At 47.2% G+C, this 24,100-nt stretch overlaps 1 protein-coding gene across 2 annotated transcripts in view; it reads right to left on the bottom strand.

The window, feature by feature from the left end:
• Positions 1-24,100, bottom strand: part of ALDH16A1 (aldehyde dehydrogenase 16 family member A1) — a 703,308-nt gene that overhangs the window by 296,850 nt on the left and 382,358 nt on the right. For both annotated transcript variants that reach the window (XM_069606350.1, XM_069606359.1), the window contains exon 12: positions 12,905-13,074. In XM_069606350.1, coding sequence (XP_069462451.1) covers positions 12,905-13,074 — 170 coding nt within the window. The remainder of the gene's footprint in view (positions 1-12,904; positions 13,075-24,100) is intronic.

Genomic DNA, 24,100 nt, shown 5'->3' on the forward strand with positions numbered 1-24,100 from the left:
ATGCAGCAGTGACTGAGTGTGTTGATCACTCAGCATGAGCGGGAACGGAGGAAAAGCGTATAGGAACAGTCCCTCCCACGAGAACGAGCATGCACCACCCCATGCTCTTTGGCAGTGGGACCCTGCTGGCGAACGTCTGACACTTGGAATTCACTGCCGTCGCGAAAAATTTCAATTCTGGGTTGACTCCATTCGTGGAATAGAAGATCCACCTGGTCCTGACAAAACTCCCACTCGTGGCAAGAACGTAGTTCCCTGCTGAGTGAGTCTGCAATGCTGTTCTAGGTGCCGCCAGGTGAAAGGGAACAAGAAATGTGTCTTGACGAATGGTCCAGTGTCACAAATCCTGGGCTTCTCTGGAGAGAGATGGAGAGCGTGTCCCGACCTGCTTCAGGATGTTGAACATGGTGGTGGTTTGTTTTTTCTGTGAAGATCCTCAGCACCTTTCCCCCTCATCGACGGCAGGAAATACTTGATGGCCCAGAAGATGACCCGAAGCTCCAGGAGGTTGATGTGAAGTTTCTTTTCTTCTGGCAGCCAGAGGCCTCTGGCGTGCAACTGTCTGGTATGAGCTCCCAAACCTTCCAGATAAGCATCCGTGGTGACCGTCTCCTGGTAAGGAGGGATTTGGAATGGGGCCCCTTGCGTGAGATGAGAGCGCACGCCCCATCACTGCATTGCTCATCGGAACTGCTCATTGAGGGGGATTTTGTCCGTCCATGATCCCAAGACTTGAAGTCATATCGCATCCAGAAACTCATGGAGAGGCCTCATGTGTAGTCTGCAACGCAGGGCAAGGTTGATGCAGGATGATGTGCCCAACAGCGACTTCGTGGCTTGCACTGTATCCGTCGACAGGCGTTGCTCCGTCCCCAGAATGGCGACCACCTTCACTTCCGAGGGAGCCACCAGGCAAGCTGCTGCGTTGAGTCGTGCACCCAAAAACAGAGTGTTCTGTAATGGCTCCAAGCAGGACTTTGGATAATTTATGGAGAATCCCAGATCCGTCAGCAGACGCACAGTCCTTGTTGTGTGCTGGCTCGCCAGAGCATGGGAGCAGGGTAGAACTAGCCGATCGGCCAGGTAAAGGTAAACGTGGATGCCCTACAGACAATGATGCGTCACCCCAGGAGCCAAGCACTTTGTGAAGACTCTCGGGTTGATTTCAGGCTGAAGGGAAGTGCCTTGAACAGATCGTGCTGCCACTGGACCACAAACCGCAGGATCTTGCAGTCCTTCTGTATGCGTCCTCTAGGTCCAGAGATGCCAAGACGTCGCCTTCCTCCAATTGGCTGAGCACGTGCTGCAAGGTAACCATTCTGAACTTCTGGGACTTCAGGTACTTGTGGAGGCATCGCAGGTCCAGGATCGGCCTGCACTCTCCAGTCTTCTTCCGGACCAGAAAGTATCTGGAGTACATCCCGGAGCCCTGGAGGTGCTGGGGGAAGCCTTCTATTGCTGGCTTTTTTACCATGGCTTGGACCTCCTGCAGCAGCTGTCCAACGTGCTGTTCTTGACAAGTTACAGGGGGTATTCAGGGACACCAGCGTTGGAACTCCAAGGTAAGGTGTGCCCCCGTTCGAGAGCATCCAGCATCCATTGGTCGGTGGTGATGGCCTTCAACACGCTGACGAACCTAGTCAGCCGGCTTCCCACGGGGTGCACAAGGGACCCCACCTCGAGTCCCCCCTCCAAGTCCAGGGCCAGTTCATGCCAGCTTAGGTTCCAGGGCCCTGTCCTGCTGGCAGCACCAATGCTGTTGTCACGATCCCCGGCAAGCCAGGGGCTCAGACTGGTAATATTGGTAGTATTTGGGTTAAGAGGTCAGCTGCCTGGCGTAGGCACAAGTTGCTGCCAGTGCCTAGATTGCAAAATGCCCCATCCAAAATGGCCCCTGGGTTGGTCCCATTCAGTAATATCCAACATGGCCCCTAAAGGGCCATGATATAAGCTTCCATGGTAGTCTAGTGGTGCTGGGTGGGCACAGGGCTATATAAACCCCACCCTGGGACACACCCAGCGCTTAGCTTTTTCTCCGGCGGCCAGCGTGATGCTTGCCAGCCGAGGATCTGTTCATCCTGCATCGTGAGACCAGTTCTGCACGCCGTGATCTTCACGACGTGATCAAGACATCTCCTGCTCTGCTCTTCACGACGGAGCCAGTCATCAGAGTCCCGGAACGTCGGGAGCGAAGATCCAGTCTGGCTGCCTGTCTGGGGACATGTGGAACTCGTGGATCTCCTCCGCTTCCCGATCAGCATCGCCACAGTTCTTCCTTCGCTCCTGCTACAAAGGAAAGAACAAAGGCAAGTTACATCATCAGCACCTCCCCATCATTTTAGTGTTACTTACCAGGGAAGTGTGCCTCAGCAGCGGTCCCCGTGGCACACATACGCGGCTGCATTCCCTGCCATAACATTTCTGAACCTGGGAAGAAAGAGAAAGGGAAAATACTGCAAATTTGCAGGCACACGGACCCCCAATCAAACCCTCGAGGGGAGGTGTCTGCAGCACACTGTAAAGACTATTGCAAGACAGATTGGCTTGCCGCAGCAGGCCTGGGCACCCACCAGCACAGAGAAGGAACTGGGCCAAAACCGTCGCTATTTCAGTGAAGTAACTGAAACATACTTACCATCATAAACCCAGTGAAGGAACTGGGTATAAGCAACTATACAGAGACTAGGAGTGACTTTTGGCCATACTCACCTTGGAGGTGCATCACAGGAGCGTCCAGGACTCCATTATCTGGGCCACTCCTGCCTCCCTGACCACTGGGTGAATTAACCTGCAGTGGGCAGTGCGGAGGGAGTGTCTTGGACAGCATCCGGAGATATACACAGACCGGACCAGGCACTCCTGCAGGGCCCCAGAGGTAAGCGTTACAGAACGCTAAGCCCACGTTACTGCTTTGCCCGAGTGTCATGGCATCTGAAGTCGACCAGCTAGCCCTCCTATTGGGCGAGTTACGAGCTGAGGTGCATGCAGCACGCTCAGAAACCAGTGGAGCACGGAAGGAATTGATAGTGAACCGGGAGAGAACCGAGGAACTAGCAAGGCGCCTCACCAGCACTCAAGCTGGGCAAACACCATTACCCGGCGCTACAGATGGGGCAGCAGCACCACCACCACAGATACAAGTAACCACTCCTGTCACTGTTCCCCTTGCCCTGCCTGAACGATTCATGGGGGATCCCCAAAAGTATGGGGTGTTTATGACCCAGTGTCGGCTTCACTTTTTATGCCGACTGGGGACGTTCCCGACAGACCAAACCAAAGTAGCCTTCATCCTGGCCTACCTAGGGGGGCATGCCGCTAGCTGGTCAGTCCCGTTGGTCGATCGGGACAACCCTGTGTTACATAACTTTGTCCAGGTCCAGCAAGAAATGGATAAGCTCTTTTCCCGTCGTACCCGAGGACAGGCTTTGGATGCAGAAAAACTAGCCCTTCGACAGGATTCTCAGGACCTGCTTGCATATATTACGACTTTTAATCGATTGGTGGTGGAAACTAACTGGCTGGAGGAGAAAAGAATTACCCTGTTCTATCAGGGATTACAGAGTGAGCTAAAAGACGTCCTTGTCCAAGTTGTGAACCCACCCAATCATTGTGCAGACTACATAGACTTGGTAGTCCCGCTTGACCACGGTCTGCAAGAAAAAGTCTGACCGGACCCGTTTTGAAAATCGTCCTTTGTATGTTCGCCCCAAGGAAACACCACGAACCACCGAAAATGCATCTGAACCAATGCAACTGGGAAGCATACAAGGTCCGTTAACCAAGGAGAGTGAAAGACGCAGGAAACAACAATTATGTTTGTACTGCGGGAAGCTGGGACATTTCTTAAAAGACTGCCCAAATAAAATACCTCAGAAGCCTTTGGGGGTCCTAGAAACCATGACTGAGCTACAAGAACTGCCGGAAAACTACACGGCTCGACAAGAGTAGAGACCGGCTTGTCGGGACAGGGAGATACGTCAGCGGTCTCGCATCCTACTACGCCAGTTATCCTACTAAACCCTGAACAGCCACAACGGATGCATGCCCTGGAAGCATACATCGACTGCGGAGCAGTAGGTAATTACATGGACATCGCAATGGCCCAACGGATAGGTGTGCCCACCCAGACAAGGGAAAGGATCGATACCATATTGTCCGCGGATGGAACTCAGTTGACCTCTGGGCCCATGACCCAATGTACTGGAACAGTTGTGTTGCTATGCCATGACGGTCACTGGGAGCAAATAGTCTTTGATCTTATTAACGCTCCTCAGTTCCAACTTATCCTGGTTATGCCCGGTTGTTACGCCATAATCCCGTCATATATTGGCATGCTCGTACGGTGAGGTTTCCTGCAGAATGTTCTCAGACCTGTTATTCAGCCTCAGTAGGATGCCAAGAGAAACCTGGATCAGCAATACAGATGTTAGGAACTGTTCTTGAGATCATGGAATAGTTGCCTCCGGAGTATAGGGATTTTCAGGACGTCTTTCGCAAAGAACAGGCCAAAGTTCTATCACCTCACAGGCTCTATGATTGCCAAATCGATCTGATCCCAGGAGCACAATTACCATGTAGCCGAATCTACGCTCTTATGGAGAAAGAAAACCAACACTTACGTGAATACTTAGACCAATATCTTGCTAATGGGTTTATCCGGCCCTCCAAATCTCCAGTCTCTTCTGCTCTCTTCTTCGTCCCCAAGAAGGAGGGGGACCTCAGGACATGCATAGACTATAGAGCACTTAAACTCACAGTAAAAAACCAATACCCTCTGACCTCGATTCCTGCATTCCTGGACCAAGTAAAAGGGCAAAAATCTTTACAAAATTGGACCTCAGAGGGGCCTATCATCTGGTTCGCGTGAAGGCTGGGGGACGAGTGAAAGACGGCCTTCCGCACCAAATTTGGTTTATTTGAATACACTGTCATGGACTATGTAGTGCGGCAGCAGCATTTTAATATTTTATGACAGATGTGTTGAGAGAACTGCTGGACGTCTATGCAATGGTTTACATTGACGATATCTTGATCTACTCGGAAAACATTCAGGAACATGTGCACCATGTGAGAACAGTTCTAGCAAAGTTGCGTCAGCATCATCTATTTGCAAAACTTGAGAAATGTGCTTTTCATGCGCACTACAATAGCCATCACCCTCTTCGGTCAAAACTGTTCAGAGTTTCCTAGGCTTTGCAAATTTCCAAAGATGGTTCATTGCTGACTTTTGTCAGGAAAGGAAGAAGGCGATGGATATGGCAGGGGAAATGTGCACAAAATACACAGTAAACAACCTTGAATATAACAACGTGCATTCAATACCCAAGACTCGTGTATACCACTATATGAAAAGGAATGTAGGGTAAGCACTTAGAACCTCCTTATGACTGAAAGGAAAGTCGGCAAACTCCTTACCCACTATGCTCTTACAGATACTGACAGCGCTAAGCCCACGTAGAGGGCAAGCAGGGACAGAATCTGTAAGCTGACACTCTAGACGGTACTGAATAAAGAATTTGGAAACAGTACTCACAAGGACCGGAATGACCACATGAATGCCAGTACTCACGAAGACCGGAAAGACCACTTGGATGTCCGTATTCACGAGGACCGGAAAGACCTCTCAAAAGTCAGTACTAACCCACAACCCTGTAAATCAAACAAGAACCCAGAAGGCAGTAAAGGCAAAGAGTGAGGATGACTAAATACCTAAGCCCAAGTCAAGAGGCAAGAAGGAATAGTACAGTGTGGAAAACAAAAGATAATCACACAGGAGCTAGTTACAACAGCTTCCCACACCTAATAATAAAATAGGAAATAAATGTAAAAGTGTAAAGGAAAACATGGCATGGATCCCAATAGAAGGCAAGGATCAGGAGCAGTGAAAACGATATCAAAAGGGAAACTTTCCCACCCATCCAAGGTGAAAAGGCAGGAAACTAAACCTGTAAAGGAAAGATTAATGCAACAAGTCTTTCAGTAGCAAAGGACAATTTCTAGGAAACAGTGAACACAGGCAATTGGGCTACAGCAAAAGGAAAGCTCAGAGAAAGGCTACCTGCAGACAGAGAAAGGGAGAAAGGGATTTCCAAAAGGCAGAAATCAATTAGGCATACAAATACGAATTCCAGGACAAGGAACAAGAAACACTAACTAGAAACTGGGTACAATAACTAGGAACCAGGAACAAGGGACCAGTCAAGACAGGAACGCTGCAACAATGACCAGCGCTGGACTGAAGCAGACTGAGGCTTTTAAAGCTGCTTAACGAGCACACCCCTCAGGCGTGTCGCCTGCTGCACCTGCAGCCACAGGTGTTGCCTATCCTCCACCCAGCCTTGTCCTGGACTGAAGCAGACTGAGGCTTTTAAAGCTGCTTAACGAGCACACCCCTCAGGCGTGTCGCCTGCTGCACCTGCAGCCACAGGTGTTGCCTATCCTCCACCCAGCCTTGTCCTGCAAGGGAGGAGGTGAGGCAGTGAGCCAGGAATTCTGGGAAGCATAGTCATTAGATTAAAGCAGCAGTAGCATGCTGGCTGCCAAAAACCTGGAATGGATCCGGAAGGGAAGTAATTTGGGAAATAAGGTTTTAGCGCTCCCAATTCATCAGGACACTGTAGCATAAGGTTTGGAGGAAATGTCCAGTAGGGAAGAGACCCCAAAACATGCCCCCAAGTGGCGGGAACGGGAGCGAAGGGAGCGAGCCGTGACAACTTTTCAGAGGTGGTCCATCCGATAACATTGTTACTTCGAAAAAATTGTGCGTTTCAGTGGACCGCCGAAGCCGAGAGGGCTTTCCAACAACTGAAGCTACGGTTTACCACCCCACCAATACTCAAGCACCCCAACACAGACCTCCCATTTCTAGTGGAAACAGATGCTTCTAACATTGCTATGGGAGCAGTCTTGTCCCAAAGAGACCCTGACACCAACCAGCTGCACCCAGTAGCCATTTGGTCTAGAAAACCCAACCCAGCAGAACAGAATTACGCAGTGACCGATAAAGAACTTCTTACCATAAAGGCAGCTTTCAATGAATGGCGGCACTACCTCTTAGGAGCACGACATCCAGTCACAGTTCTAACCGACCATTGTAATTTGCAATTCCTACGAACAGCTAGATCACAAACTCCGCGACATCTGCGTTGGGCTCAGTTTTTCTCAGAGTACGATTTCACAGCTACTGCCCCGGGGTAAAGAATGGAAAGGCGGACGCACTGTTGCGAATCGGTTGAAAAACCGAAAAAGAAGATGTATATGCATCTCCTCCGTCATTACCCATCATACCCGGAGAAAAGTTAATCAGGATAACAAGTAATCGCCAAACTACATTGGAGAACCTCCACAAAGAAATCACTGAAGTCATGATCCCATCGTAAGTGCAGACGTGGGCTTCAAAAGGACCACAACGTTCTGTTATCAACAATCTACCATAGTACCAAAAACGCCTTTACCTACCAGATCAGGAAATGCGAGAGCTGGTCATGAGCACTTACCACGATGCTCTTACAGCAGGTCAACCTGGTATAGCAAAAATTCAAAAACATTTCTGGTGGCCCACTTGGCGGAAAGACATTGTACAACACGTGAAGTCTTGTGACATCTGTGCTAGGAACAAGGCATCAAGAACCAAACCACAAAGAATTCCACCGGCGCCATGGCACACCATTTCCTTGGACTTTATTACAGACCTACCCTCCTGTGGAGGCTACAATACAATACTGGTAGTGGTGGACCTCCTTACCAAGATGGCGCACTTCATCACCTTGAAAGGCATACCTAATGCAGGAACGCTTGCTCAAATCTTCTTGAATAACATTGTCCAGCTACACGGTTTTCCTTCAGCAGTAGTGTCAGACAGAGGAAGCCAGTTTGTATCTAAATTCTGGAGGGCTTGCTGTGTCAAAGCTCACATCGATCTCAGTCTGTCCACTAGCCACCATCCCCAGATGGATGGACAGACGGAGAGAACAAATCAATCACTCGAGCAATATCTCTGCTGCATGCTCGCCCAAAGAGACCAAAATTGGAAGGAACTGCTATGGGCGGCTGAGTATGCGTACAATAACACTGTTCACAGCTCCATTGATTGATATTTATTTCTATCGCGCTCGTACACAAGTGTTTCAGAGCGCGACAAGGTAAGGGAGGGTAACAGGGGAGAACAAAACAGCGATCTTACTAGGCTCAGTGACATTGAAAACACGCAAGTGCATGGAAGGGGGGAGAGGTGGAAAGTGCGAAGCAGAGGAGAAACAGATAAATAACAATAAATAAATAATAAAGGCAACACTCAGTGGTAATGCAGCCAGCAATTTGTCACCAAAGTTTCACCTTTTTTCTTTATTATGGACGGGACCCGCTAATTTCAACCTTAGATCCTCCGACACCTTTGGATACCAAGATTAAAGAAACCCTAAAAAAGGCCACACAGGCCCTCCGAGAAAACAAGACCAACCAAAAGCGCTTTGTAGACAGGAAAAGGATTCCCGAGCCTCAGTACCTGAAAGGGGATAAAGTATGGTTGTCAACAAGATATATCCAGTTGAAAGGACCCAGAAAATTCCATCCAAAATACATTGGTCCATACCCGATAAAGAATGTCATTAACCCTGTGGCCATGGAACTAGAATTTCCACCGGTACTTGATATACATCCTGTATTCCACGTCTCCCTGTTAAAATCTGTACACCCTGGTACTCGAGATACCCTCAGACGACCTCCACCTATAGTCACACAGGGAGAAGATGAGTACGAAGTCAAGAGTATTCTGGATTCCAAAATCGTCCGAAAAGAAACTATTACTTGGTGGACTATAAAGGTTACGGGGTTCTAGATCGGACCTGAGAACCAGTGGAGCACATGCATGCACCTCGCCTGGTGGCCAGATACCATCGAGAACGCCCTGAACGCCCAGGCCTCCTTAGGGGGGGGGCTTTAAGGGGGGGAAGTGCTGTCACGATCCCCGGCAAGCCAGGGGCTCAGACTGGTAATATTGGTAGTATTTGGGTTAAGAGGTTAGCTGCCTGGGGTAGGCACAAGTTGCTGCCAGTGCCTAGATTGCAAAATGTCCCATCCAAAATGGCCCCTGGGTTGGGCCCATTCAGTAATATCCAACATGGCCCCCAGAGGGCCATGATATAAGCTTCCATGGTAGTCTAGTGGTGCTGGGTGGGCGCTTAGCGTTTTCTCCGGCTGCCAGCGTGACGCTTGCCAACCGAGGATCTGTTCACACTGCATCGGGAGTCCAGTTCTGCACGCTGTGATCTTCACGACGTGATCAAGACATCTCCTGCTCTGCTCTTCACAACGGATCCAGTCATCAGAGTCCTAGAACATCAGGAGCGAAGATCCAGTCCGGCTGCCTGTCTGCGGACACGTGGAACTCGCGGTGCTCCTCCGCTTCCCGATCAGCATCGCCACAGTTCTTCCGGTGCGTTTGCGTCCAGCATTCCTTCGCTCCTGCTATAAAGGAAAGAACAAAGGCAAGTTACAACATCAGCATCCGCCCATCATCTTAGTGTTACTTACCAGGGAAGTATCCCTCAGCAGCAGTCCCTGTGGCACTCACACGCGGCTGCATTCCCTGTCATAACATTTCTGAACCTGGTAAGAAACAGACGGAAAAAGGGAAAAGACTGCCAATTTGCAGGTACACAGACACCCAATCAAACCCTCGAGGGGGGTGTCTGCAACACCCTGTAAAGACTATTCCAAGACAGATTGGCGTGCCGCAGCAGGCCTGGGCACCCACCAGCACAGTGAAGGAACTGGGCCAAAACCATCGCTATTTCAGTGAAGTAACTGAAACATACTTACCATCATAAACCCAGTGAAGGAACTGGGTATAAGCACCTATACAGAGACTAGGAGTGACTTTTGGCCATACTCACCTTGGAGGTGCATCACAGGAGCGTCCAGGACTCCATTATCCGGGCCACTCCTGCCTCCCTGACCACTGGGTGAATTAACCTGCAGTGGGCAGTGTGGAGGGAGTGTCTTGGACAGCATCCGGAGATATACACAGACCGGACCAGAGCCCGCCGACAGACCGGACCAGGCACTCCTGCAGGGCCCCAGAGGTAAGCGTTACAGCTGTCCTCTGCTGCCATATGCCTGTGAGCAGCCACTGTAAGCCTCCGGCGTCGTGGAGTGGGAAGGCTGCCGATAAGGGGCGGTGTAGCTCTTGGAGGACCAGCCAGGTTTTCCCCTCAAGTAACCAAAGGACGACAACCGACGTTAATGCAGGATGCCCAGCAAATGTTCCTTCTCTGTGTCAGTCTTGATGAATTGAAGAGACTTGTCAACCGCCTTGCCAAAAAGTTTTCCCCCTGTCGAATGGCATGTTCAGAACCTTAGACTGAATGTCTGGCCTGAAGTTGTTGACTTACAGCCATCGCTGCCGATTAAGAGATCGAGCACTCGCTTTGACATCCGTGCAGAGCCTGCCGACGCAGGTTTGAATCCTGGCAGGGCCAAATGCAGCCTTTCATCCTTCAGAGGCCGATAAATGAGCACCACACACCGTGGGTCTAAGCAGCGCTCAGATGCCTGAGGGTTCGTAGCGCTATGTAAATGCAGACACACTACGTTTCCCATCTGACGTAATCCGGTGTCCGCGTAAACAAGAATAGGGCCCAGCACATTAGCAGCTTTAATGGTGCTAGCAGTCGTATAGATAATCCTTTTCCCCATAGTGTCCAGCTTCTTCCCCTCTTGGTCCGGCAGTACCATGGATAAGGATGACTGATTTGCAGAGCAATTTCCTGGCTGCGGCTGAGACCACAGATTTGGGTGAAAGCTGGTACCCCAGGCCATTGGGGGGTGAGGGGGTCGAGTCCGGGACTCTATTTCCTCGAGCATGTTCCACTTGTGCGGGCTGTGCTCGGATTCTTCAACAGTGTTAGGCCTTCATCCCAGATATCGTCCAGCAAATATCGTCCAGTCTTAAATATAGTGAGGAGTCATGGCTTGAGTTTTCACTCATATGCCGATGACACTCAAATCTATATCGAGATGAAGAACATAGAGGACGCATTTATGAGAGGTAACCAGTGTTTGGTCAATAACCAGCTGCAACGTAATGCAACAAAGACCAAGATTGTTCTGTTCGGGCCCAAGCAGAGACTTGTGAACGAAAAGCAATCTTTCTCCCCACATATTCTCGTCAAAAAGCTACAATTCGCCCCAAAATGTGTGTTTGGCAGGAGAATATCGGTAGCAAAGCGCAGGTGGCGGCCAAGGTCAGGTCAGTCTATTATACCCTGCAGATGCTTAGAAATGTATTACCATTCCTACCATTAGAAGATCATGCAGTTGTTGTGGGGACTATGACGAACACCCACCTGGATTACTGCAACAGTCCAATGGTGGGCATTCCGGCCAAGCAGAAATACAGACTGCAGAAGGCCCAGAATGCAGCAGTTAGACTGGTGGGGCAGTTGGGGAAAAAAGGAACAGGTTTCACTGCTCCGCAGATCTCTGCACTGGCTGGCGGTCGAGAACCGAATTAAATTTAAAGTAGCCTGTTTAATTTACAAATGTGTCAATGGGCTTGCCTTAGAGTATCTCAGGGCCAAAGCCTGTCGATAATACCCTGCCAGAGAATTACACTCAGGAGATCAGCTTCTGTTGAATATTCCACGCACAAAATTTATATCCGGAGGCGATGGGAGATTTGGAGTCTATGGACCCAAGCTTTGGAACAATCTACCTATGAAGATTAGATCCTGTCAGTCATTAGTCCGGTTAAGGAAGGATCTAAAACCCCCACGTGTTCAAATAGACTCTCCCATTTCAGGGATAGCATGTGAATACGATCTGTCCAGCACCTCATCTTGAGGCTTTCTTTCCATCTGCGCCTGTATACACTTAAGTCTGTTTTGGAGGGCGATACAAATAATCAAAATCAATCGGTGCTATACTTTTAACATGGAGCATTATGAAAGGGGAGTGTGATTAGCAGACTTCAATTTCAGAGACAGATTTACCAGGATCATTTTACATTAAAAATCATAGACCCTTTAGACATTCCGCCCTCACAGTTGGCATTCTGTCACACAAGGTGACAGTATCTAAACAGACACTCTGAAGGATTCCTAAGGGCTGTGCTGTCTTGCTCCCAAGCTGCCTGCAGGGCCAGAGGCCTTGCAGACCTCCACCTGGGATAATGATATATGATATATTTATAACGCACCTATACACAAGTGTTTCAGGGCACGAAACACTTGTGGGAGGAATGAGGATCTGCAGGGTCTCTGTTCCTGCAGGTTCTAGGTGATTATTATGCAATGCACAGCACTGCGGAAACAGAGAACAGAGTATGACACAATAAATGAGGGCCAGTGCATAATGGAAAGAACTCCATCTCAATGCCCATTATCCATGGGCCGCATGAGCCACAGGGCAAACCCTCATTGGCCAGCTCATCCCCTAATTAAAGGTGCCTTTTGAGTCTAAGGACTCCCCACGCCCCGTAAGTTAACATTGGGGCTCCAGGATAGAGCACATCACTGCCCCCGGCAACCGCTCATTGCCTCTGTTCAATGCATTAGGTTGGCAAGTGGTCTATACCCAGGACCCTCACATCATGCGAAGCCCATTCTGCTTATAATGCATCAGAGCCCTGCAGCCACTGGACCCTTGAAGCGTCAAGAGCAGGATTTACTTGCCCAATCGATCTCTCTGCCTACGAGGCATCTTATTTATAAGTGCAAACTTAGCCTGCAATGGGAGTAAAACATGACGCCCATGCTGCAAGTGACGTTACATGTGGAACTTTCTGCTATTCGAATGGGAAAAGCTCCTGCTCTGGAAGGCTGCCTGCGAGATCCCCTCCCATTTATACATTAATTTTGGAGGCAATTATTTGCAATGGGCGTTAGGTCGAGAAAGAAGACAGTACCTGGGTATCTGGTCTTCCTGAACAAAGACGACTGCCCGGTTGACATCTTTCTGTCCAGGAATAGGAGGGACTTCCGCTCCGTAGGTAGCAGCAAATGTTTTGTAGTTGAGGTCTCCTGGATTTGGATGAGGTTCGCCCTCCCAGGCGGGCCTCACATATTCGTAAAGACCCTAGGAGCAAAAACAGAAGGTAAAGAGAGTAAGGGATAAGAGTCTGCATCAGCTTTCTAGTTTTATATAGGTTCAATACTAAACACTGGCTGCATCCTGCTGCACAGCATCAAAAGGCACATATACAAGTAATAGTACTCTTAGCTGTGCAGCTCAGACTTCGGAGTGTATTGGAGGCTGCAGGAGGCTAGTCATCAAGGGCTGTGGAAGATCCCCACACTGTCCTGTCCACGTGTCCCAAACTGTGCATAAACGGCCCAAGTGTCCTAATTTCCCTCCCTACATTGCACCCATTGCCCCCAAAATCATTAGGCTAGCATAAGACAAATGATGATTCTGACAGGTGCCCAAACTCTCTACAATCTCGAGATGTGCGCTCAGTTCCTTGCAGTAGCCTTTTGCCCAAGTTGCTCACTCCTACTCTTTCTGCATAAACCTTTGTGGTTGGATTTGTTTTTCCTGCGCACTGCAGTACGTAGGCGTTAACCCGTTGTGGTGAAGGAAGGAGGCGTCCTTCCTTTGTGCCTGCTCGTTGGAAGGTTGCACTTCTCCCTGTGGTGTGAAAGGGGCGGGCTGCGCAGTATGGATAAGAACGCTTTCCCAATGCCTCGCTAGGATCGTGGGCAACATTAAACAAAAGCAATCCCAGTAGGGAACCTGTCACACATATTGCAGAGGACAAATTAAAGCTACTAACCAAAGGAAAGGGAAACCCTCATCCAGAAAGCAGTTCTGAGGAGACAAACATTGCCAAAATGTACCACACCACCTTATGGCATCATTTTAACACCATTTCTGAATACCGATTATAAGCAAACATATTTTACGTTTTTGGCAATGCAACATGAGGTAAAAACCATTATAAAACCTTTTAATTTCTTCAAACAGTGCATATTTAAAACACACTTGTATTCATTATTTCACCAAATTAATAATCAAAAGTAATCAGAAATAAAGAACGCTAACCCATCTGTCTAGGTGTCCCATCCCTTGCCGTACAGCATGTCCATGTGACTTGTCACCTTACCGTGTATTTTTGTCAGTGATCGAAGTGTGCGGGAGCGGTGTTCCACTACTTTCATTTATTTCCGTTTACCATTCCTCTACTTTCTACGGCCATATTTACCATTCTATTTAGTGGATTTGTCCATTTAAGTCCCTGTGCAAGTGTAAAGTTGTAATATGAGCCTTGGTTACTAGTCACTATTGCAATGCTCCGGATGCCACACCTTTCACATGTTGCACTATGCTTCCTCCTGGCCTGTTCCCTGCCGAGACCACATTCCCTCTGCTTTGTTCAGTGCACGACTACCACTGATTTTTGCGTGACTGAAAGCGGTTCGTGTGCACACAGGGTGCTGTGATGGGGCACTGGCAACGAGCTGGTAGCAGAAGCCGTCCTATTATACCCCTGTCCCGGATGCCCAGTACTGCACAGAGTAAGCTGGTGGCTCTAGATTAGTTGTTCGGAAACAGTCTAACGAGCAGATAGCTCTTCACGTTTGGTAGTTGAAATTAATCTTGTTTTTATTGAAAATTGTTTCCTTTGACGTCAAGCAATCCCCTCCTCGAGAGCACTGGTCAGTCTTTCACAGGCCTTAAATTTTTTATACGGATGTTGGCACTTCCTTGAGCAATAACCCAGATCTGCAAGGCTTTCCCCTAAGGTAAAGTCAAGGAAAAACAAGTTAAAGGCCATGGCAGTTTAATAAAGTTTCCTGGCCCTTTGCACCCGGCAAGGCGCAACTTACAATGGGGTCATAACTATTTGTCGAGGGTGCTAAAAGCATTTCTTTAAGTAAAAAAAAAAAAAAGAAGAGCCATTTCTCCATTAAAAACAAATGCAGAAAAAGATGTGTCCGCCAAGTAAATCGAGATAGGAACTAGTGGTCCCTAGGCTGCTATTGTGGGTGCGTCAGTGGGGGTGTCAGAAGCAGCACATGTCCTGAATGAGAGTATTAGTTTTAGCTGAGTGGGCCAAGAGGGTCCAAATTCGAGGTTGAGTTAAGGGGGGGTCGGGGGGCGGGGGGAGCCTGGGATCAGGAGCATGTGAAAGTGCAGCAGGTGGTGCAGCTGGGCAATCGGAGGACATGGATTGCGGTCCTTACCAGGTGGTAAGGCCTGGGGTCTGACCCATTTAAATGGCTAGAAGTAGAGTTATGTCACCACTGGGGTGGCTGGAGAAGGTTGTTGATCCCTGCTGGATGCCCTTGCTGAGCTGTCCTCATCCTTCCCCCTCATCCTCTCACTGGCTGGGCATTCCGTGTTCGAATTATTCCTGACACGGTCTACTAGAGTAACCTGCTTAGTTGTGCATCTTTAGGTGGAAAATAGCCGATGTCTAGAAGAGTAGCTTCTATTGTTAATTCAGGCCATCCTGGGTTCCTCCACTGTTTCACCAAGGAACTTTTTTCTGATGGCTTGCTTTGTCTGCCAAGCCTTTTGGATCGTTTGTTTAGGTTCCCCATTCTTTCCGGGGTCTTTTTCTTCAGTTGTTTTTACCGATAGCTGGTGGGCCATTCTTGTGGGAAGGTCGATAGAAGTCTGGGTTGTTAGTCTCGGGTTCAAGTCCCTGGATGACCTGGTTCTGTAACTCAACTTGAAAGAGCAGACTTGTACACATCAGGTTGCTTTGCTTGATTTTGGGAACTGCAACCATCAGTACCTGCCCGTGGCTGATGAGTCACTCTGATATTTACCCTCGGATATCCCTGTGGTCCATGGGTTTCTGCAAGACTCCTTTTATGTTTTCACAAAGACATATTGGTTCGAACCCTGCTGTGTTGGATCATACATGACACTGGAGTTCTTCAACAGGGTCTCCTCTCCTCTGGTGTCGCCTGGGTTTGATTAAGTTCTTTCTCAGAGGTGTGGAGAAGACAGATTTACCTGCCTTTTTGCCTAAAACCATGACTCTGCCTACAGACGTTGGCCCATTATATCCTATAGGGAACTTTAACCGCCTTGGAGAACTCCACCTAAGTGACCTAAGGGTACTTATCTAAAGTTTCCTGCAAAACATTGGACTTTAAATAAGGATGTACTCATGAATGTATCTGTATTTTCAAATTCTTGATATTCAAGCCTGTAACATTCACCAATATCTCCCTGTCCTCAGACCTACCTGTAACCACTGGTCTTCCCATCTGTTGTCGATGTTTTATTTATGCCTGTAACAAGTTTTCCAGCGCCCAGTTACCTCAGGATTCGGAGCGCGATACAAATTATAAACAAATACAAACACAAAATGACCTCGCTAATTACTGGGATGCTCTGTTTGCATTGTAGAACTGGTGGTCATTACTGCATTTATTCTCTAGGAGTGCAATGAGCACATATAGGTCTTGTATTACGAGTTGAATATAAACCGAACCTTTGGTGGCCCTCAGGGCTTAGTTGTGAAAGTGTTAATCACTTTCTCTCACTATGCACAGTATTAACGAATAGCATGCATTTGTAACATTTATGATGTTGTGGATTATGGTATCAGATTAGTGTGACTGCTTCTGCATTTTGGAATCTGATCAGGACTATCACAATGGAGGTTTTATTGTTCCTTTTGTTTCCTACCCCTGAGCCTTTTATTGTGCCTACCACCAGGCAGTGACAAAGATCATTCAGTTTAGCAGTGGGTTGGATATTCACAGACCATATTCTACTTTTGTTATGTTCAACCAAATTGCTCATTTGACATAAGTTATTTCTTGTGTGATTTTATTAAAAGTGCATATTTTTCAGAATAACAGTTTGATGCATACTTTGGGGGGGAACTGTGGGGTCCAACTGTACTTCACTTCCAGTCTTCTACCCCCTCCTGAGTTAAGCTCGGCTTCTCTGCCATAGCTACTCTTCTAGAGAGGCCTGGGTTTTGGTTAGAACCCTGTTTTGCCACTTGGCTAGATGATTCCACAACCCTATTCAGAGGGCTGTGAATAAATATCTCTAACAATGACTTCAAGTCCACCTGACTCTACAAACACAAAACACAACATGGAGGAGCCTAAGCTAAACTTGCAAGAGGGAAGCGGGGTCATTATGGGCATGTCAAACACTTCAAAAGATACAATAAGGGAATATTCACCCAATATAAAAATGTAATATATCTTTTCATGTGCAAGGAAATGGAAATGCAGTATTAGAAGTAACTTCGTACAATGGCTTGTTCAAGCAGGATTCCAAACGTGTGTACACACACACACACACACACACACACACACACACACACACACACACACACCCCCCCCCCCCCCCCCCCCCTAGCCATTGGCTGGTGCTAGTTCACTCTTGGTGAGCAATACACTGTGTGCTCTGTGTATGTGTAGAACTGAGGTGGGGAGAGACTTTTTAGGGCTGGCTAGTACCTTGCAACTTGCCATTTTTACCGCTGGTTCAAGTCTTGAAAGCACAACCCAGCAAAGTTAGCATCATCGGGAGAGTTCATGTTCAAGCGTGGCTTCCTGGACCAAAGGTTGCCCCAGTGAAGGTTATGATGTCTCAAAGTTAGTGTTTATTTTTAAGGGAATATACGTTGTGATGAATCTTTGGATGTCGTTACTTCTCCCCTAGGGGGAGCACCTTCCCATGAGGCATGCAAGGTGAGGCCACTACCGGATAGTGCCCCAGGGGGTGGTACTCAGCGGATAGATGTCATGGGGAGGGACCCCACTCCCCCTATGTGACTAAGGACGACTGTCCAGGAAGAACGTGGTATGCCCAAAGCATATCCCCACCTCCCTCATCCTACCCTATATACAGAGGCCCATAATCCCACACACTTTCATGTATCTCTGTAGGGTAGCTAATTTGCCCCCCCCCCTAAGATCTACTGAGGAAGAGTAGGGACTACATATGCAATTCATATGTGGAAAGGATGAAGAAGAGTACAAGTAGACCAGTTGAGGATGAGAACATCAATACCAAGAAGAAGAGGCGCAGAATGATAAAGAATACCCGGCAGAACTAAGACCAGCTTTCTATTCAACAAAGACAATCTGCAATTCAGTGGGAAGGAGGGCTGAAGCGAGGATCAGTCGTACCCTGAAAGCTCCCGCAAGCAAGGTTGCAATTTCGCAACCGGAGAAGGAGGAGTAACCGAGCAGGACACTGGTGAAGCAGGAACGGTGTCCCAAGCAGGTCCTAGCCAAAGGGACTCACCTGAAGGCTCTAAAAGCAGGAGTCTGGTTCCATGAGAGAGGACGACTGCGTGGTCAAGAGATGACCAGACAACTGCGAGGGGCCAGGTATGGCAGAGACGGTGCACAGAAGAAGACCACAGCTGTTGAGGGAAGCCCGTAGTGGAAAAGCAGCAGCCAGGAGAGGCCGGAACCCTCGCACACCAAGTCAGAAGGAACGTGGGTTACCGGGAAGGCTGTGGGAAGCCATGAAAGGCTGTGGTATACACGGGAGAGTGCCCAAAGCAAGAAGCCTCAAGTAAGGAGCTGGGAGAGGAGCACCAAAGTGAACGGGAACAGTGGGAGAAACGACAAGGGTAGTTTCTAACAAGGGGACCGAAGAAAGACCCCAACATTAGAGGCAGAACCCAAACGGGGAGACCAGAGCCATCTTCCTTGTCCCAGTTGAGCACTAGAAACTGAACAGAAATCACAGGGTTAAAAACCTGCCAAGAACATAATAGGCTTTAAGGACTATGGGGAAGGGAGTCATTTCCCCAGGCACTGTGAACGCTAAAAGAAACCAATATCCAGTGATTTTAACGAAAGAATTATAGGGAATGATTTTTTAACGACACCAAAGAAAAATGAAAATATTAAAATAATATATATATATTGGGCGGGGTAAGGGGTTCATACGGGTGGGCAGGGGTTTGGGTCATAAACATAGGGAAACAGGGGCATGGGGACCCCCCCAAACAAAACAAAAAAACAGTGATTTTCCGTTTTTTTTGTTTAAAAAAAATAATTCTGACATTTTTTGGAGGGAAATCACATATATCCAAAGAAACCTGAGAAGGACCAGGGAAGAGAGCCCTTCCCCCTGACATTGTGAACATTGTGAAAACAAGACCATACTTGGCAGACTAGTAAACCAAGCAGGTACAAGTCTGGGGAAGGGAGTCATTCACCCCAGGCTTTGTAAACTGTGGAAGAGGGCCTGAGAAGGGTCAGGGGAAAGTTGTTCCTCCTACTACGGTTAAACTGCAAACCAAGAGAGATCAGCGGAAGCAAACTATACCCCTGGTGTTGTCTACTGCAAAGCAAAGTCAAAAAAAGCCCAGGGAAGGACATCATTCCCAGGGCACTGCGACTGTTGATCTTTTGGAACATTGGTTTATAAGTGAGCAGAGACTTTCAAGATGGAACTTTGTGTTGTGCCTGTGAAAGGGATTGCGAACTGCGGAAGGGAGTTATTCCCTCAGGATGTAGTCCCTCCAAACCACTGGTACCATAGATTGCTCTCCGGAAGTCGGGAGACATTGTTCTGCACCAAGAAGACTCACCAACCCTTTAGTTTAGTTACAAACTTTAAGGAAGGAAATAGGTTTTTGATAAAGGACTTTTTAACCTTTTAGCTACATACATTCAGACACATCCTTAGTATTTGGTTGAGGCAGGGAAACCCCTCTTAGAAGAAAGGGAAAGATAGGGTTTTCTCTTTAATTATGAATACAAGTCTGAAACACAGGTGGCATGATTGTTGCTAGTCTCCTCCTTCCACACCCTTACTACTTTTTCCATTGAAGTCAATGCAGCAGTGTAAAACAAACATTGATATGCTTGTGGTGGTATGAAAACCGCCCTGAGCTGTCAAACTATTTAGAAAGCATTTAGAAAAAAAGGATGTATCCCCAACAACAAGACATTGAAGTTAGCAGAGATATTAATGGGCGGAAACAATGGTGTTCTGCTGTTGGAGTATAGTGCAGCTCTCTAGCAACATACAACGTAGGCCCAGTCGACAGGCAGTGCAGATAGTGTCCTGGTGATGCAGATCGGGTGAACCTTGGGTTCTTTAAAGTCCTATAGTTCTTAGAGGACGATGTCTTGATGAGAATATTGTACTAAAGTGGGTCACTTACTCTACCCCCTCAGACATGTTGTGCTCCTGCCTCCGTTTCAGGCCATGTGCGGCAAGCAGCAAGTTTTTTGGGAGCAGAGGAATTTTTGAGGATGTCAATGCAGCTGGTCCCATCAAGCCGAGGCGAGGGAGTGCTGCCAAAGGTTCCATCTGTTTAGTTCAGAAGGCTGGTAATCACAGGTCCTTGCACTGCTTTGCCTTGGTGTGATCTTGGATAGAATGCCACCACAGAGCTTCATCTTGTTTTTTCTGGACCGGTCCTTGTGAACGGCAAAGTATTAGACCAGTTGGAATGGATTTCTCTGCAAATACTGGCGAGTTTCATGACCCTGTGCACTGGGCTGCTGGTAACTTTCAATGTTTCTGATCCAAATGCTTTAAGAAGCACCATTTATCATAATTGTCACGATAACTAGCCACTAGGGACTGCTCAATCAGTTGTGAAAAATGTATGCGAGTCACTTTTCTATTAATGCCCACACTGTTGCCCCACAGCCTCCTGAAACCTGACCATGGACTATGACAATTTCAAACAACTTGTCCCTCAGTTTTTAGGCAGGGGACGGGTACAGGCATACAAGGTGAAAACTGAAGAAAGGCAGCTCAACTTGAGACGGAGGTGCATCTGATGTCGGAGAATGTTTCAATCATGGCTTTAGAATCAATCTGCCTCCTCACACCTAATCCAAGTACACATTTTAAAAATCTCATCTACAAAGATAGCCAGCAAGCCAGATGTCTTGGGATAGAGGAATTACTTTATGTTCACTTGTTATAGTGATCATGTTCTCCGCAGTGGGGTATTTAGGCTTTCTGCTGCCCTAGGCCCAAATAGGTGCATGCCCCCAACATTACTCCACCTCTTCCAGACCTCTGCACCTTCACCAGACTCAACCCCTTCGCCAAACACTGTCCGCGTTGTCCAAACTACGCCTCTTCACCCCCATTGTGTGCCCCATTTTGGCTCCATGACATAAGGCCATTTTTAAAGGTTGCAGGGATTAGAAAGTTATTGCTTCCTCTCTATTAAATCAAGCCTGTCATCTTCTACGTTATGTTAGTTGAAAGAGCGTTTACAGATCTCTGCTGCCCAAGATTTGGAGAAGGCAGAGAGTTCTGCAGTTGAGTGCACTAGAGTTAATTGTTGTGGCTAATTCTCTACTTTTGGTTAGGTCTGAAAGCCATCTTTTAGAGGAAGCGATAACAACATAAACTGTCTGCCAATTGGACACAAGTGAGAAGGTTGGAATGAGGAATTTTGGTTTCAATGCGAATATCTGATTTCTCTCACAAACTGCCTGATGTTACTGTATGAGAAGTACCTAGACTGGTCTGGAATATTAATGCAACATAACTACAATCCTACATCCATTCTTGTAAAATGGTAAAGTTCACATATGAAATATATACAAAGGGTAGAGGCACATTTTATAAAGACGTTGAATAAAAATAACTCCAACCCCTTTCTCATGGTTACAGCTCTGGTGTTAGCAGGTGGAAAATGGAAATAAGGCAAGTTACATGCTACAGCCAATGTACCTGCAAACCCTTGGGCTGGAATGTTATTAAAATATGGCAAAATCACATTAAGTTTGTAAACTCTGCCTGACCATAAACACCTCAGTAGAGTAAAGACAGTTGGAGAAGGTTCTTGGAATCTTTGGCTGTGCATTCTCACAGTGAAGTAATGGATATGGGCGAGCAGAAACAGTTGTGTGTGGGTAGAAACAGCATTCCTCGTATCTGCACAATGCAGGCACCTTTTATAACAAATGAAGTGGTACCTATTTTTTACATCATTGCCGTTTGTGAAATTGTTCAAAATACCCAATGCTCCAAGAGTAAAACTGAGCAATGTATTGTGCGTTCCAGCCCAATATTACCTTTGTGGGTGTGGTTTAGGCTACGGGTCTTGCCAGCTTGCGTTTAAGGGAATTTTAAATGTTTGTCAACTCTGTAGTGTTGGTTGGACTGTACAATACATAGTAAAATGTTTAGATTTGTGGGTATAGATATAGGTATCCTGCTGTCGTGTGAAGTACTGTTTCACAGTAAAAGTCCTAACTTGCTTTTACAATATAATAAATGTAAAGATCACTTATAAACATCACAGTTATGCATTGTAACATACTTTGCAATTGGTTCTCCTGGTAGTACTAAGCGTGCAGCAGAATGTCTTCAAAGACACATGATAAACCCAGCTGGGATGCCATTTGCCCGCTTAGCACTGAGCAGCCTCTGTATAGATGGCTGAATGGATATCATTATGGGAAACATTTACAGTTGTAAAACAGTGTGTACCTTTGGTGAAGTTTTTGTTCTCACTCTATGGCTTTGGGTATCCTTTCAAAAGGTTTCTTGATGCATTTGCGCATTCAGGTTTACTCTTCGCCATTTTAACTTCTCTATCATCTATTTCACGCGTGCACCTTTTGGGCGGCCACAGACCTCAAATGTTGAGCATGAGAGTGAAATTATTGCTTGCTTCTGAATATCATTTTAGTGCCACCTGTGGGAACTCTGTGATTGGCTTAAGCAAAGGCATGCATTTAATATTGTAAAATGACGCATAATTTTTCACCCTTACTTTTCTGAAGAGAAAATCCTCATTTTTGCAACGGTTTCCAAAGATGATGTGTATTTGAATATAAAATTGACTGCTTAACAGTGCGTGTGTGCATTGATTAGAAAGAACTCCAAAGATAATGTGAAGTGGCACCTATAAAACCAATGAGGATTTGGCTGTTTTGCATTTTAAAGAGCATTTTGGGGAGATAATAATGGCCAAAGAACTTTATATCTGTCATATATGTCTTTGAGAGTTGTATGACTGAATTCCTAAGTACCTAAAAAGCATGCTGCATTTGGTATGCATTTTGCTGTTTTTCGTCCCCCGAACAATAAAGCTTTTGTAAATATCAAGCATATATACAAGTTTGGCCATCACAAACTTTAGCTGTCACAGTGGAATGACGGATAACAGCTCAAAATTACTTGCAGTGTTGTGGATCAGCCAGACTCGTAGAAACAAAATTGGCTTAATATTAAAAAAATGACAGCCAGTAAATTGAAAACAAACTGCAATAAAATGCCACCCTGGGCCTAGTCGTCCTTGTTGTAAATACGTTTATGTGTATCCTGCTCGAGCACCACTACTTTCATGCTCTTCTTCTGCCGCAGAGCGGGTGTCTAGAGTTGCATCCTCTCTAGAACCATTTTGGTCACTTTTGTTTATGACCGCCCTCTTCCATCACCCTCATCGTTGGCTTCGATTTAGGCTCCATATTTGCTTTAATATTGGCAATGTCTCTTGACAGCCCTGCCGCAAGTGGAGACATCCCTGGGACACTGTTTTGGGTTTGTACATTTAGCACAGCAAAAGGAAAGGCCACTTTACTGGTCGCCAACCCACTTTTTGGGCACAACTGCCTATCCATCAGCAGGATCGTTTCCTTCCCGTCTCTTTTTATCACAGGAAGTGCAGCAAACAATGACCGATTTTCCCTGCCTACCTGTAGATTGGCAGCCCAGACCTCCTTCACTCCTGGAGCAGTCTGCCTTTCCTCGCCGAGAATCTTCTCCATATTGGCAATTTGCTTGGTGCGACCTTTAATTCGTCCAAGGTCTTTTTGTTATCCTGACGATTCACATCCTCCCCTCTCATACTTGTAGGTGATAAACCAGAGCTGGAAACTGCAGCCAATATTTTGACATATGTTAAGTCCAACAACCTTGACTTGACCAAGCAGTCCATATCTACTCCTCCTGTCCCCCCTTTCTTTTGGGGTTCGCTTTGCACCAGTGTTTGCTCCCCCCCCCCTGCCGTTTTCCAAAAACAAACCTTTGCTCAAGAGTTCTAAGGGCTTTTTTTCCCTTCCATATATTTACCAGACCTGAGCATGCCAGACCCCCCCCCCCTTTGAATCATTCACCCAAGTTCTGCCATCTTTTAAGTGGGTTAAGGAAGCTTTCTTACACAATCGGTCACGCG

The sequence above is a fragment of the Ambystoma mexicanum genome, chromosome 1p, assembly GCF_040938575.1.
Source record: "Ambystoma mexicanum isolate Mex_15411 chromosome 1p, UKY_AmexF1_1, whole genome shotgun sequence".
NCBI lineage: Eukaryota > Metazoa > Chordata > Amphibia > Caudata > Ambystomatidae > Ambystoma > Ambystoma mexicanum.